This window comes from Drosophila sechellia, chromosome 2L (assembly GCF_004382195.2).
Source record: "Drosophila sechellia strain sech25 chromosome 2L, ASM438219v1, whole genome shotgun sequence".
Lineage (NCBI taxonomy): Eukaryota > Metazoa > Arthropoda > Insecta > Diptera > Drosophilidae > Drosophila > Drosophila sechellia.
This window is the reverse complement of record NC_045949.1, coordinates 18180557-18196682: the sequence shown is the minus strand read 5'-3', so window position 1 is coordinate 18196682 and position 16126 is coordinate 18180557. Positions and strand designations below refer to the sequence as shown.

Genomic DNA, 16126 nt, shown 5'->3' with positions numbered 1-16126 from the left:
TGGATGTATAAATTTAGCAAAGTTGCATTTGTTTAGTAATATGTACGTAATGATCGAATTTTGTTATTCTTATAACCAATTTCTTTACAAATTAAGATATAAATACCGAGAATCCATTCAAACAAAACCTAAATTCCCGCTAACATTCGTACTAAAATAGCTAAAATGGCTATAATTCGGCTCAGTCGCCATCTCTGCTCAGTCGACGCCAACGCCGGCTGCGCTGCTCCACGATCGCTGGTGGAGCAGCTTTAGCCTTCCGTTCAGTTCGCGCTCACCGCTCGTCGCGCTCAGTGCTCAGCTGACAGTAGTCGGATCGCCGGTCGCGAAGGATTCTGATTCTGATTCTCGCCGAAAGTGAAGGCAGTGCCAAGGCGAAAAGAAATAGGTGCACAGCAGCCTGGATGCGGATTATATTATTATATTTTTGGGATCGAGATAATAATGATGATCGTGAACCGATCGGGCTGAACGTGTTGTGCGCGTGTGTTTCGCTTTTTACGCCTTTTTTTCAACTTCGGCGAGGAATCGAATGCGATTGCGGTTCGGAAATCGAGGGAAATTTTTAGAACCTCCAGAAGTTCCGTTCCCCCTTTCAAATAACAGTGAAGTGTATTGTTAAACAAAAGAAAGAGCAGAAGCAGAAGCAGTGAGCAAAGCAAAGCGAAAGAGCTGAGCAAAGGAGGCAGAATTTACCAATCCAGAGTCTGATTTACAGCTGCGCGTTGGTGTGCGAAACCATAAAGAAGGCCCATTCGCAAAAAGGCCTACTTATCCCAACTTCTACATATATGAGCCCCAGAGAATTGTTTCACAATTTTACAATCGTGTTTTCTAATGACAACGGTCGCACTGAAATCGGGCAACAAATAATTGGCCGTCGTCTCAGTTCCATACATCTTCTAATTTATTAAAAGCAGTGACAGTGTTTTTTCTCCATTTTCTGCCTGCCCGGTTCGTTGGGAAAAAACTGGGCGAGAAACAAAGGGAAAGGAAACCGAAATACACAAAACACAAAAAGTATAAAATACAAATTCAACACGCGAATGTTTCATCGAAAGTCGAAGAGAGTTGAGTGAATTAATGAAATATATATATACACGCGCATAAAATCTACACACACAAGTGCGTTTTTGTGATATATTAAACAACGCTCGCATAACGGCAAATTTATTTCAATTGCCAAGTCGGTGGAAAAAGGCTAGAAAATAAATAAGCTAACAAATTGAGGAATATCATAGTTCACCCTATAAATTTGGATTAATTGGGAAACCCCTCAAAGGCGGATAAATACTGTAAGTTCTGTGGCAAAGGCGGGAAATTCATTGAGAAAAACTTGTTGATGATCGAATATGTAGTTCGCTTTTACGAATAATAAACTTAGTTTTTTTCACTTGGATAAATACGTTGAGTTTTTCAGAGTGTTAACTTTCTTAACTCGACTCACACCTTTTACCTTGCCCATTTCTTTTTGGGTACTCTTAAACTTGCTCTAGTTTCTTTCACGTTGCGATCCCTCTTTTAATTGCATTTTATGCTTACTTGGCCATTTCACTTGTGCCATGAAGTGCCCGCTCGAGACTGTCAAAAAATGAAAATAAATACAAGAAAAGTAAGTGAAATAAAATAAAGCACGAAGCGATTTTGCAAGCTCGTTAGCCGGTTAACGTTCGAGGTAGAGAGTTACCATGTTATATGGTCATAAGATAAGACACTTCAGACAGCACTTCATGTTTATGGCGTGCCTTCTTCCTCTTCTCCCGCTTCCGCCCCTTTTCGACCACGCCTCCACCCCCTTCTGGGCATCCAGTTGCCCACCTGGGCCGAATATCTCAACGCTCGGCGAATGACAAGCACTGCCTACCTGTCAGATCAACTAGGTTTACCGTTAGCTAATTAAAGATCTGTTCCGCCCTTTTCTATCTATCTGAAGTAAGTGCGGTCCGAAATTACAGTCTTACCTGGCTAAAACGGCAGTTTTTCAATGTTATAGAGAGTCGCTTCAATATGTTTATGTTATCTGAATGCCAAAAATTTTAAATTGCCATTGATGTTCAAGAAATTGTTAATTTTTCTCTAATTTTTTCCTAAAATGAATGCTTTTCTATAAGAGAAGTACAATTGATTTCTTTCGATTCCTTCATTGAAAAATGTTACAACCACAAGTAGTATTTTGTACAGTGGGTGCGATAAGTGTGCGTGCACACACAATAAATCGTGCGATGACTTCCCCGTCGAAATTTCGCTCCGCTGGTTCTTCCTGTTCCATATCAATCACGTCGTTAAGGTCTCCGGTTGATATTTTTCTCAGTTTCAGTCGGTTTGCAGCCGCTCAACGTGTTTCGCATTATAACTATCATATTTAACCGCCAATATTTTGCTGTTGTTCTCTATGCCTGGCACACACACAAAAACATCCATAGGTGTGTAATTAACTCAGGTGGGAGAGAGATCCCTCTGCTGCTACGGCGATGATGATGATAATGATTACAGCGATGATTATATGAGTATTGTTATGAACGTGTGTGGGCTTTTTTGGAGCGGTGAGAACGGGCATTTGTCTAGCTGTCAGAAAATTGGAGCAGCTCCATCGACCACGTGAATCAGATAAGCGCCAGTACACGTTACCATTTTGGGGGCTGCCAGTTGGTTGATGAAATTTTCAGGAAATGACCAGATGAGTGGCAGATAATATTTAAATTGCGGAAAATATATCCTGACAAAAAACCAGTGAACATCCTAAAATATAGGTAAACAGATAAATATTTGTTTTAGCATGCGAAAGACTATTAAGATTTTTGGCTTCATAATCCGAAAAGAAATGATTTAATTTAATATGCAAAAATTGGCAAACCGGTTTGACATTCATAAGTTAGAGCCACTGATTTGAAGATTTTAATAATAAATAAAACTAATAAAGCAAGTCGTACGACTCTGGCCATGATTATCACGTTTAGCAGATGTATTAAATTAAGACAAAAGAGAAATGAAGATATTCATTTGATTTACTCGAATATATATTATCGTTATCTTTGGAATTAGAGCGAGCATTCTCAAATGTACTCATGTGACTCACTCACTTATCAGCGACTAATTAAACTTAGCATATTCATCAGCTGGCAGGGCCATTTCCCACTAAAGAGATTCATATTCCCCCGCAAATGCCGGGTGACTCAATTGTCAGGTGTGTGCCTGCTGGCCAGATTATAAAATCACTCCCCCTTTTCTTTGTGTCCAATGCATCGGAACTCCGTCGGCACGTGTGTTCCTCAAGCAGACAGCCAGCCCAGAAGTGACCAGAAATAACTCGATATTGAATCAAAGACGTCAGAGACTTGCGTCACCTGAATGCACGTCACTTAGCCGAAGTGTGGAAAGATTTTGGCTTTTTGCGAGAAATTGTTAATTAACTGGTTCGGCTGGGAGGCCTGAGATGGCTGAGATGTCGCCAAGTGAATCACTGCAATTTCCCAGCAGCTGGCAACAAAGGGAGTTCCACTTTTCGAGTACAATGCCATAAAATCTTTTCAGAAATGTGTTGAAAATGTGCTGGCCGCGAATGAAATTGACTCGCCTAATCAGCACGCTAATGTTAATTCGAAATACGCGTGGGTTTTAGCAATGTGACGGACCCGGCTTCTGATATCAACGCTTTTATCAGCGCGAACAAATCCGCTCGAATATCAAATATGTGCCAAGTACAGGATATATTATATACTTCACTTTGTGGTATGTGGTATGTGCTATGTGGCATTATCTTATCTCCTCACAACGTGCATGTCAGCATTTAAACGACGCATTAGCCACCAGTCATAAGCCAACTCCATGCACTTCGCTCTATCGAGTTATCAAGTCCCCAAAGATACGAAAGTTTGGGCCAAAAAGAAAAGTGTTTGGCATGCCGCACAGCCGCACTGAAAAGGCAAACAAACACTCACGGATACTTTTAAGTTTGAGGTTGTTTTGTATGCCAAACAATTGCTCCAACTTAAGCAAAAGAAAAGCACACGATTTTCGGGCAATGAAAACCACACAGCTACATAAAAGCTTGGAGTGGGTTTTATGATGCCACGAAGAAACAAGTTTCATAATGTTTTAACCCAAATGGGTTCAGAGCTGAACATTGTTATTACTAACCAATTTAAATAGGAAGTTAGGGTTTTAAAATGCTTAAGACCACCAGGTGTACAATGTAGTCTAAGATCTTATATGCCTCACACCTTTTATGTAGGGGCTTATAAAGTTAGCAGAAATGTTAAGTCATTTTTCAAATAAGGAGCTAAGCTTCTGACAAGCTGTATTAAAAGGCAGATTTGTGATTAAGATTGCATTTAACCGGCTTAGATACAGTTTATACTTTATGGCCTACCATACACAACTTTCAGCTATGGTTATGGCCCTACAGCCATTTAGAGTGTGTACACAAAAAACGAATGACAAACGAAATATATTAAGATTGCAAAGCATCATCTTAGTTGGCAGCGCAGAAATATTAAAAATGCCAAACAAGTCGCAACTTTTTCTTATGTACTTTTCGGCTGATTGATTTGTTGCCTGTCGCTTGGGCCGCTCCACCCACAGCTCCATGATGGCCTGCCAGGGTGTGGGTGTTGGCCACATAGCGATGGAACGCCCCCCACAGATCTCACCTAGATTCGCTGCGCTCTCCTTTTTCATTTCCCCCGCCGTTTCTTTTTCGTTTTGGCCAGGCCAATTTGAGGCCTCTGTTTGCCAAGTTGCTCCGCTCGTGTTTTATTGTTTACCGGGCTCTCTAGCTGCCTGTTGTTTACCCATCGTCAGCTGCTGTTTGATTTGCAACAATAATTTTTGTTTACGGTTTATGGGGCCCCAGCGAAGGTGGATTGTTATTATTTAGATGATTACGCATTTTATAGTCACAAAACGGTCAACGTTTGCGTGATATGCGTTTCGTATTAATTATGAATTATTATTCCTTGGCCACTTCTTTTTTTTTTTTGGCAAGTTGCGAAATTGATTGGGCAAGTGCTGAAGTAGTCCAATGACGTTTACGAGGGCATTTTTAATTAGAGTATATGTTTATGTCCAAAAATGAGGGAAGGTCATTTAAACTAAGGGATTGATTATAAAGTAGTTAAATTGTAAAGTTACAATTCAGAGCTATAGAAAACTAAACTGATGCTAAGCAATTAGCGATTGGCGTATCGGAAACTATCGGAAATCGAAATCGGTTGAACATTTGTAAAGCCGTTAACTTACTATAGTGCTGTTCTGCCTTTAAAAGTGGGCTTATCTAATGACTTTTTGCCGTGCCTGCTAACTGTTTGTATTTCATTTCACCATTGTCTTGGCAATGTTTTCTGTGTTTTGCAACCACTAATTGCAAATAAATTGTGCGCAGTTAAATCCGTGGAAGCGGGCCCTGCTCCGGCCGGCCCCTTTCTCCCCTCAACACTATCTGTTCCGCCCCTGTCGAGTAATCTCGAGCACGCTGATCGACGAATAGGCGCCAACTGACAATGAAATTTCATACAATCAAATTGACAGCCCCATAAACAAAGTAAAAGAAGTGCAAAAAAATTGCTTGCCAACTACCAAAGATTTATTTCATATAATGGTAGAATATTAAATCATATGCATATGTTGTGTAAAATTTATTTAAATTAAATTATACAACCACTGAGGCTATTGTATTCATTACACCTTCATCTGCATAAATATTTAAATGCACAATTTTTCTGCGTGTACGCACGCGCTTCTTGTTTATTATTTGTATAATTCATTTCTTACATTTCACTTGATGCGCGTTCACAATTTATTGCTTATCAGGAAATGGTAAAGTGAGTTGCGCTTAGCCAATCCTTACTGTAGAAATGAACTTGTTACTGGTAAATTCATTAAAAACATAAACGAAATGAAATCAAATGAAATCAAATCGAGGCGAGAAACCTTTCGGTAGTCAGTCGGTTGGCGATCGGTTCATTGACTTTTCCACGCCTTGGGCGACTGTTTGAGTGGCGACGAAGATTGAAGAGTGGCGTTTAAATGTGAGATAAAAAGTCAAGGTCGGCCCGGTCTGTTTTCCGCTGATAAGGCGAAGGCAGCAATGTGTCGCGATAAGAAAAACCAAACATGAGCCAGCAGCAATGCGCAGAGAAAAGTCATAAACCAGGGCAATCATCCGACACATACAAGAATACAAGAAGGCAAACAGTCAGAGGAAAGTTCCTCTACATTGAATGGAATTTCATTCAAAAATTTGGCAATATCACTGCTTATTGCCGATCATATTGTGGCCAAAAAGCACGCATTGTTGTCTCAACAAGCGCTTACTCAGTTCTTTATTTGGTTTGCCTCTTTTAAATTGTCTGTTATAAACGACTTTTGTTGACCTAATGAATATTTCCATAATATCCATCGTTTTAAAGTGCCTTCAAATAAATATATAATTTATGCAAAGCTCTAGGATCTTTTTGTGTAGGGTTGGTCAACATTTTTATGGGACATTATATATATCGAACTCGGGTTCTTTGGCACATATAGTTATTATATATGTATGTTCTAAATATTTTTTGTTAAAACTACAAATTATATCTTCCATAGTCTCAGGAGGCTATAATGTTGTCTGCCAACTTCTGCATATTTTTTGTAAGCATAGATAGTCTAATGATGTTGCTGTGCTGCTGACTCCATTAATCAAATCTTGTCACTCAGTCATTCACCCATTCAGCCGGCATTCATTCACTGCCTTTTTTCGCTGGCGGATGTATTTTGTATTTCGGGCTGTTCAATGTTATCTTCGCATAATTTTGTATGGAATTTTTTTGTTGAAAAGTTTTTGCCGGATTCGCGGCTCGAGGGTTTTTCCAACGAACCATTTGAAACGGACCCGCAATTAATCTGGCAATTAAATGGTGTTGCAAATGTTAAATGAGTTTCTAGGTAAATCCTCTCAAAATTATGAAACTAATTTTCGATGTCTTCAATTGCAGATTTAATTGGAATGGCATCATCCCCAAATAACGCGGCGCCGCCTGTTTTATGGCGGGCGAGACGTAAAATTGGTAAGTTCCAGACCAACTCTTGTTCCCATTTTCCCAGCTAATCAATCAACACTGTTTTGTGGCATTAATTCTTGACCAGATTTATGTGCTGAATTTAAAGGCGAAAGCCATCAGGGTTCAGTGCCATTTTTGCATGTTAAAATGTTCATTATCCTGCCTGCCTGTTGAAAACAAGAAGATGGTCTAAGAATCTCGCTTTGTGATTGTGCCATAAAATATTAACGAACCAGCGCGAGATTTTAAGTGGCGTAAAATTGAGAACACGGAATCAAAGAAAGGTTTATGAATTTTGAAACAGTCCAATTAGCAAATGAATTTTGGATCAACATCGAAATCAATGGCAATGGATTTGGACTTTTTTCAGGTCCCATTATTTAGTTGGGGTCAAGTGGGGTTTGGATGACACTAGCCCCCACTAACTTCTGCCCGACTGAAAACAATCACATAAAGTTTTAATTAATTTCAAACAAGCGGCCAAACAAACAGCGGGCAGGCAAACAAACAAAGCCAACCAACAGAACTAGAGAACTTTGCACAATTTATGGTTGCTGTCGCGTGGCTCCCACGCCCCCTTTTCGCAACCCCGCCCCTTCGGTACAGTGAACCCCAGACCGGCGGATTTTGTGTTTGCTTTTGTAATGGTAAGAAGAAGCAGCAGAACGGCCGGCTTGTGGCTTGCCACGCTTTGTCAACACTTTTCAGGAAGCGAAAGTCGTCGCTGCACGCTCCATGTGGTTTATAGGGCCTCCCGCACACACACACACACACTTCGGAGCCTTCATTTCCGTTTCCGTTCTCACAAAAAACACTGGCAAACAAAGGCCGAAACAAAATAAGTGAAAAGTAAACTTAAATCATAGAAAATTTAAAAAAGATAGCTTGTTAGAGGTTCTGAAATCGTTTGTTATCTTTTTGTACTATTTGTAATATTAATCCGTTAATAAAAGGCAAAATTTATAGCAATAGTTAATATAGCCTTTTCTCGTAAGATATGTTTTAACAACGATAGAACAGTGAGTCGTAAGACTATGCAGATGTGGCACTCAAAAAATTAACTGATTTTTTAGTAAGACTCCGCATGAAGTAGAAATGAACTTGCCTTTTTACCGGCTTTACTTACTTTACTTTACTTTTACTCAAAACGTATTCAATATCGTAACTTTTTGAGCTTTTTTATTGGCGGAGTAAAAGCTGCCCGAAGTTTATGCAAAGTTTATCTGAATTTTGCTTCTGTTTTTGTTCCTCTTTTGGCTCGAAGCCGGTTTTTTTCGGCGTATTTGTGGGTCTGAAAGTAATTTTTATTGTCCAACTAACGGTGCATTCTTGGATACAATGGGTTTTGAGTCATGTCACATAATTGCATTTCACCGGGGGAACAAGGAAAACAGCTGTTGTCTTTGTTCGAATCTACAGGGGAATCCAGAAAAAAATAAGTTTAATTAATTATCTCATGTTGCTTTTTTCACTGCGCCTCCTAATCTCTTTTATTAATTCGAGCTCATTCGTGCTCGTGTGATAAAGAATGATATAAAAATGTTGAATAATATATATATGTATATTTTTTGACATAACGGAGAAGAATATTTCGTTAGATAACAGGGATTAAACAACTAAAAAGTAAATTTATAACGAAAGTGGTTGTTAAATTATTGTTATTATAAGCTTGAAAGCAACAAAAAAACTTAAATAAGTCTTGTAGATTAAAGGTCATCGGCCTTTTCTGTAATTACTCAAAATAGGAAAATACTTTGTGTGTTCTCAATTTCAGACTTTTAGTCTTTGCCATCGATTGTTTATTCTATATTCAAGCAGTCGAATCAATTACGGCCAAGAGCGAAAAGGAATATATAAAGTCGCACATTTCCCAGGTCACAGAACACAGATACAATTTGTTTTCGCTGATAAGAAATCAGAAAAAAGAAAAATGTAGCGCTATCAACAAGTTGAATGCGAATGCCAGCGCAAAGGGAACACGCGCTAAACGAGCGTGTGGAGAGCGATAAACTAAAAACGGCATATGTAAATAAAAAGTCAAAAACAAAGAAAATCACTCAGCTCACACACACACTCGCAACGAATTGAGCATTTTGCTTTGTTTATTTTAGGCGAATTCGCCGCGCTTGTTGTTCGCCGCGTATCTGCCAGCTACGTTCGCCGCTCGCACTTCGCCTTAGTATCGCTCAGATATTCAAAGCGTTCGGTTCGCTCGAAAAGAGAACGCGCGACAAAAGCGGCCCGAAAATAAATTACATTAAAATACTGCTCTATGGCAACTAACAAAAATAAATAGGCAATCGATTCAAAACCATATATATCTGAAATTCGGGCAGAGTTTTGTGCGTGTGTGTAAGGAAAATCAAATTGGAAATTTGCGAATACAAAAGTAATCTTTTCGAGATGAGCCCATGAAACGTATTTAATACGCGATCAACGGTCGCGTGCTCAATTCGCCGATGCGCGTGTGTGTGTACGTGTCTGTGTGTCGCCAAGGTGTGAAAATATACCCACATACCCACATAAATATCTCAGCCGATATAACGAAAAAGTATCTATATACACAACTGCATAATAGCGGTGCCACAATTAACGCAGGCCAAATAAAAGGCGTAAAATTAAGCAAAGCAATTTTGAATTTCTAGATCGTCCGCTAAGTGGCTGGGTAAACTAAATGGTTTTTGTGATCCAACGATCTTTTTTCGCAGAGTATCGTATCTCGTAGTGGGGAAAAATGCATTTTATTCTTTGCAGCTGATCAGCGGCGCCAGTGTTGCCAGCTGTGCATTTTCTGTGCTTATCGCCACTTGCGGCTGGGAGAGTAAATGCGTGTGTGTTTGTGTGTGTGTGCTTTTCGCTATTTTGTTGTTTATTATTTGATATTGTTGCGGCGAATTTGCAGAGAAATAAAAACAAAAATTGTAAATCGTTGCCCTCTACAATTTTTGCGAGCCCATTTAAACAGTTATTTGAAAATATATGGGCTCTCTTTTTTGTGGGAAAAATTTACAGAATAAAACTAATAAAATTAAGCTCGTATTGCACAATTGAAAAAGTCTCTAAATATCTTCTGAAACCACACAGCTTATTTGATTCTCAATGTAAATAAATAGAAAGACTGGTGGTATATTATTACTTGACATTCATTTATTTCGGTGGTGGCACTAAATAATTAAATAATTTTCCATAGGCTATCTGTCCATTTTTTGTTTCTTTTATAAAATGATTACCTTTATTTATTGTTGCATCTAACCGTATGAATTTGTGTTGGTCAGTTAAGTTTTATTACGTTTTTTTGGCAGAAACTGCGCGTTTTTCCTGCTCCCTGAGATAAAGAACGAGAGAGCTGGAAGAGAGAGAGAGAGGGAAGAGGCGATAAGCTGTCTGGGCAGCCCTTTCCCCCCTTTCCTTCGTCGGACCCCTTTCAACAACCCCTCCTCCCCACGAGCAGACAGGTGCGTTCACCGAGTTCAATTCGCTTGTGTTGTCACTCTGCTCTTGTGCTGTTCTCCTCGCACTTTTATCAGGGGAACAGTACACACACGATCGCATATGTTTTCCCCTGCGAGTGTGTGGGTGCTCGGCAAGTTTAGTCATTAAAGTCTTTTGCCCCTCGTTGTTGTTTTTGCTGTAACGGAAGTGGTTTTGTCGCTCTCTTTCTACACTTCTCGCCTATTTTTTGGCAGTTTTGTATCTTTATTCGAATAAGTAGAATTTCAGTATGAATAAAGTTTTAGGATGAAACTGAGCTGAATAAAGTGAGTAACAATATGCCTTATTTCACATTGATTCGCGCCAAAGTTTAAATTTACGAACTTGTTTAAGAACTAGAGCAGTATAAATCATACTTTCAATATTTCCACTACCCGCTGACTTTAATGAGCCCTAATTTGAGGCTTGATTCGATTGGGATCTACAAGTTGTGTGAATCGGAGCTTGAATACATCCTGTTGGCCAAAAGCCGAGCCAATGCTAACGAGATCCACACACACAGACCGTTTTTTGCGAACCCCCTCCGCAGCGCCCCGCTTCCCACGCGACTTTGTTGTTTATGGTTGTCATTATCAGGAGGAATTACCATTGTTATCCAGCTAAATCTAGTCATTACTCACTCACGCGCCACTCATCTCGCTCGCACCCACGGCGACCTTATCAGTGGGCGTCCGACTCGTGCTTTTGATGCTGATAACACGCTCTGACTTGGCTTACCTGCGCCAGTCCTCCACTGGGGCTATCAGTCACATTGAAATGGTGCCGTCACTTGGCCAAAATAATCATTGACTGGTCATTCTTGTTGACCAAGCAGATGAAATTGGCTGATGGAAGAGATTGGCTAAAGAAACATTTTTGAAGTCATAAGGACCATAAATATATGTACTTAGCTATTTTGGAACCCAAAATTAGGAATCTTGGGAAGGAATTCCCAAGATAAACTACAAATATGAATGATCTATTGATTAGTAGCACTTTCCCAGCTATCAAAGCGATACTTAAGATATCTCAAAAATATGATTTATACGCCTTTTATAATTACACCATTCTTCGAGCAAAACCAGTTGAAACTGCAATATTTCAAGATCGTATAGTAACTTTTGAAAACCGTATGTGATTCCCCCAAAAATTTTAATAATCGGTTAATTCTGAACATCAAAATTATAATGACCATCATAAAGACGTCATGATTATAACACTTCCAAGAAGTTCGGGTCCGACGGTTTTTTCAAAGACTTTAAGCTCACTTTGGACCTTTTCGCTGTGACCCAATGAATACTCTTCCGATATCGAGTTTTTAATGAAGTCGCACTTGCGACCAGTTATCCATGATTTTATACAAGCAACCGCGTTGAGTGTGGATATGGATTATATGTGGTACAATATCAAGTAGCCGCCATGCTGTCCAAATGGGTTCTCCGTGACCGTTCTTCTTCTCCTTCCCAAGCGGTATATGAAGGGGGTGAGAAGGGGAGGGTGAAATTCAACCAATATAAGCATAGCATATACAATATAAAAGATCTCAAGTTGATTGCAATGGCAAAAGTCACACACATATATGGTAATTACGCGCGGATTATTATGGCCAAATGCAGAAGGTGGTCCATGGAGGCTGGTATCTGGTAGCTGTTAGCTGGTTTGGCCCGACTTCCAGTTTCAGCTGCATGTGACTGACTGGCTTCCTGCTGCCCACATTTGGTAGGATTGGGCCAAGCTCGCTGGAGGCCTTCTTCGATGTGGGTTAACCGTTCTTGGAGGAATTCCAATAAAAGCCGAACAAAAGAATCGGAAAGACACTTTTATTCCATTCCTCCTACGCTGGCGGTCGCTGTCGCTTTATTAGTACCTTGTTATTGGAAATCAATAAAGAAACACATTTTGTTAAGGCTCGCCAAATTGAATACATTTTGGCCTGCTTCTGAATATTTCTTAATGAATATTTGTAGCCTTTTTAAAATTCAACTGGCAATAATTTGGGCATTTTTAATTAATTTTGTAGTTGATATCAATAAATGTATTCGATCTTTGAATTGATTTTTAAAATGTGATTTTATTCTTTCTCCTTAATTAATACGGATTAAAAAGTTTCTATATTTTTAAATTAATAGGCATATTATAATTTTGTATATATTTTATTCAGTTCTTGAAAAATGTAATACATAAATATTGGCTTGGGACATAAATGTGTTTCAAAGCCCATGTTTTTTTTCTGATTAAGGCGAATCACGAAGCTTATCGAGAACGTATTCATTTCTCCTTAGATTTCGCTTAATTTACTGAAATCAATAAATGCATTCATGTTGATATGAAGAGTTCTTTATGGACATTTTATGTATATTTATCGCTTCTTCGCCGAGTCTTTGAACCTATACTTGGCTCGCTTATTGTTTGACACCTTTTGTTGTTCGTTTTGTTCGTTTTGTTTTCCCCGTGGTTGTTGCTGTCTCGGCTTTTGGTTTGTTTAATTTTTATTGATGTTATTGCTTTTTATCGGGGAATGCCAAACAGCTGTTTCACTTAGTCTTCGAGTGTTTCTGCCCCTCTCGCTGGAATCTGGCACGTGTCAGCTGGATGAATTCTAGTCGTATCTTCTGCTGTTGATCTTGCGGATACGTTTTATTTTCTTTTATTCGGATCGTGTGGCTGTTGATTTATTTAATTCGTATCTCGTTTATGGTTCGTCAAAGGCTCTGAGCTTTGGAGGGGTTTTTTTGGGAGGTAATTTGCTTGCCAAACTCGTTTGCAAACCCTCCAAATTTAAATCATGTGCAGTATTTTCAAATTAATTATTTAAATATTCAAATGCCTGCCTTCTTCGCATGGTTTTTTTTTTTTTTTTTTTTTTAAGGGAACTAATTCTATTTATTAAGGTTTCAATAGGAATCGTTCAGTAATTCCTCTGATTGATAAAAAGTTGTTGTTTTGATTTAGCTGAGAAATGCAATATTCGAAATTAAATGCCTTAGACATGCTCAGTTTCATGGCAACCATTTGTTAATTCACTTACCATACGGAAATTCCCGCAGGCAGCGTTTTAATTTCTTTAATTGTATGTTTATTTTCTGTGCTCCTTATTTATGTCGCTCGTATGATAAAAAATCATGGGACTATGACGGCGAAAAGATTTTATTTTATCTTACACAATTCCCGCAACTCGTAAAATGTCGAAAATATTGCCCGACTTTTGTCTACACATACATATGTATGCGCATATGTGTATTGCTCATTCGCAGTTCGATGTCTCAAGGCTAGAACTCAAAACATATGTAAACATATTCAACAACAGTTTTTCCACGTTTGGCAGCTTTTCCTACTAATTAATGTGACTGAATCAAATGCATTTTAATTATTCTTCGAAAAGACATTCCCGGCTCTCGTGCGTGGAAAATGTGGTTTCGGGAAACCCATTTGGAATTGACTCACTTCATAGGCATTTCCCTCATGTGAGGGGGTGTGTGCTTGCGTCACAATCCCATGGACAAAAGAAAATGTGTGCCAATTGAACGATTTAAAATTCGTATATATACGCTCCGTATGTAAAATACGATCGGTAGGAATCGAGGCAGCTGCCCACACACGCCTTTTGTGAGAAGGGAAAACGTTGGGGAAACAGTCGTCATAGTTGGGCTCTCTCAACTTTGCACTCAGAATATTGGAAAAATAGTCATTTAAATATGTAAATAAATCTTAAATGTCAGGAAAATGTAAAATGTGCGATATTTACAGTGGAACAGGATACAAATTCTTGGTTTGCTCAAACTATTTCACATTTCTCAGAATAATAATAACCCTATGAAATAGCATTTTAATTATATTTCTCTATTTATTATAATTTCAATATAGAGAGTTTTTTTTCGGTGTAGATATGAGCACCGCTCTCCGCCAATTCGTCGCAAGTGAGGCGCGCAGCTTTTGCTCATTTCCCCCACGCTTATCACTCTTTTCTCTGTGCTGCTCCCCTTCTTGTTTCTCCCCGTCTCTTTCCGCCCTAGTCTTCCCTCTCTTTCGCGGTCGAACTAGAAGAAAATAATTAATATAATTAATATTAATTAATATACTTCAATAACGCATATTTTTTCGCCTGCCCGCAATTAATCTTCGTTTTGTTTATAGAAATCAAACAGATTTAATTAATTTATATCTGGCTCTCTCCTCTGTTTGTTTTGTTTACCCGTGTTTTGTTTTGCTCTTATTTTGCTTTCGTGCCGAGAGTTTGGATGGAAAATTTTCCAACGCTTAGTAAGTGAATAGAAAAAAAATTGATTCTAAAAGCACCGGATGGGGGGCGTACCACTGCAGGTGGGCGGGGGCTTGTGGGGCTGGCGCCAGCTTAAACGCTTTTGTTGTTCTAAGCAATTGCATTATTCCCAGTTTATATATCTTTTTATCTAGCCTTTTTTTAATTACCCAAAGGGGCAATTTGCGAATGTTGTTCGACCGCAGATCTACTACGAGGCTTGCGGTCGGCAATCAGCCCTTAAACTGGTTGGAAATCATACAAATTACACAGCCGCAACTGAGATTGTCTAGGACAGTAGAACGATACAGATTACTCAATTAATTGGTGGGAAAAGGTATATTCCAAGGAAAGTACAATGATAATTGTAATAATTGGAATACAGGCATATTTAGATTTTTACATTCAGTGGATGTAATCTTTGTTCAAATTTGAAATCCATCAGCACTCACAACAAATGCTTATACATATATTTCATAATAAATATTAATGTAAAGCTCCTTTCGCCTGTCAGAAACATTTGCCAACTGAAGACAAAAGCGTCTTCGAATGAAGAGAAATTATTTATGATTTCATTAGTCTGCTCATTACCCTTATCAGACAAGACGTCAACATCATTTGCATTTGTGCAGACTTTTTGAACTTCAAAAGAATTAACCTTTCCTCCGTCGTCAGCTGTTCAGTGAGTTCGCAAAGGTCTTACACTGGGTATCGTTTCGAATTGCCCAATTTCCAAGAAGTCGAACAAGTTTGCCGGAGCTGCCGTTCCTGTTTCCCTTTCTGTTTACTTATTAATGTGCAATGTCGGGCAATATTTTGAATATTGTGTGTAACTTTTTGTATTTTCTGCGGATCGCCCAGAGCCCAGACACATCCAGGCATCGTGTTACAATTTATGCTACTGATAGCCAAGTCAACTGAAGCCAAGTCGAATATCCGTTACTCAGACTCGTGGCTGTGAGGGCTTCTAGAGAATCGAACCTGCCAAAGTGTTGGAAAAGTTCCTTCCATTCGGACTGTTGACCCAACTGATATCGATATTGATCCTCGTTAAGCGTCTCTATTTACGATTTATGGCTTAAACCAAACACACAAGTGGATCAAAGGCATAAACGTATTCTGAAACTTTTCCAGTCACCGTCCTCCCGCGCACTAAATATCAAATAAATATTGTATATATATATTTGTTTGCCTTATGGTAACGGAGCATCGAGTTCGGGTACTGGCGATTCCGTATTTTTTATTTGCTCGGCTCATTTTCTTGAATTAGACTCCGTGACAATTCCGAAATTCGTGTGTAAAAAAGTTTCCATTAATGAATAATATTTGTAAAGATATTTCTATTTATTTTCGGTGTCAT

At 38.9% G+C, this 16126-nt stretch overlaps 1 protein-coding gene across 2 annotated transcripts in view; it reads left to right on the top strand.

The window, feature by feature from the left end:
- The first annotated feature begins 273 nt into the window (after positions 1 to 273).
- LOC6614558 (dual 3',5'-cyclic-AMP and -GMP phosphodiesterase 11) overlaps positions 274 to 16126 on the top strand; it is a 40293-nt gene continuing 24440 nt past the window's right edge. Inside the window, exons 1-2 of one of the 2 annotated variants that reach the window (XM_032713879.1) lie at positions 274 to 1295; positions 6972 to 7043. In XM_032713879.1, coding sequence (XP_032569770.1) covers positions 6983 to 7043 — 61 coding nt within the window. In that variant the 5' untranslated portion in view covers positions 274 to 1295; positions 6972 to 6982. Of the gene's footprint in view, positions 1296 to 6971; positions 7044 to 9233; positions 9534 to 16126 lie in introns of those variants that run through there. The other variant, XM_032713880.1, reaches the window with a different exon arrangement.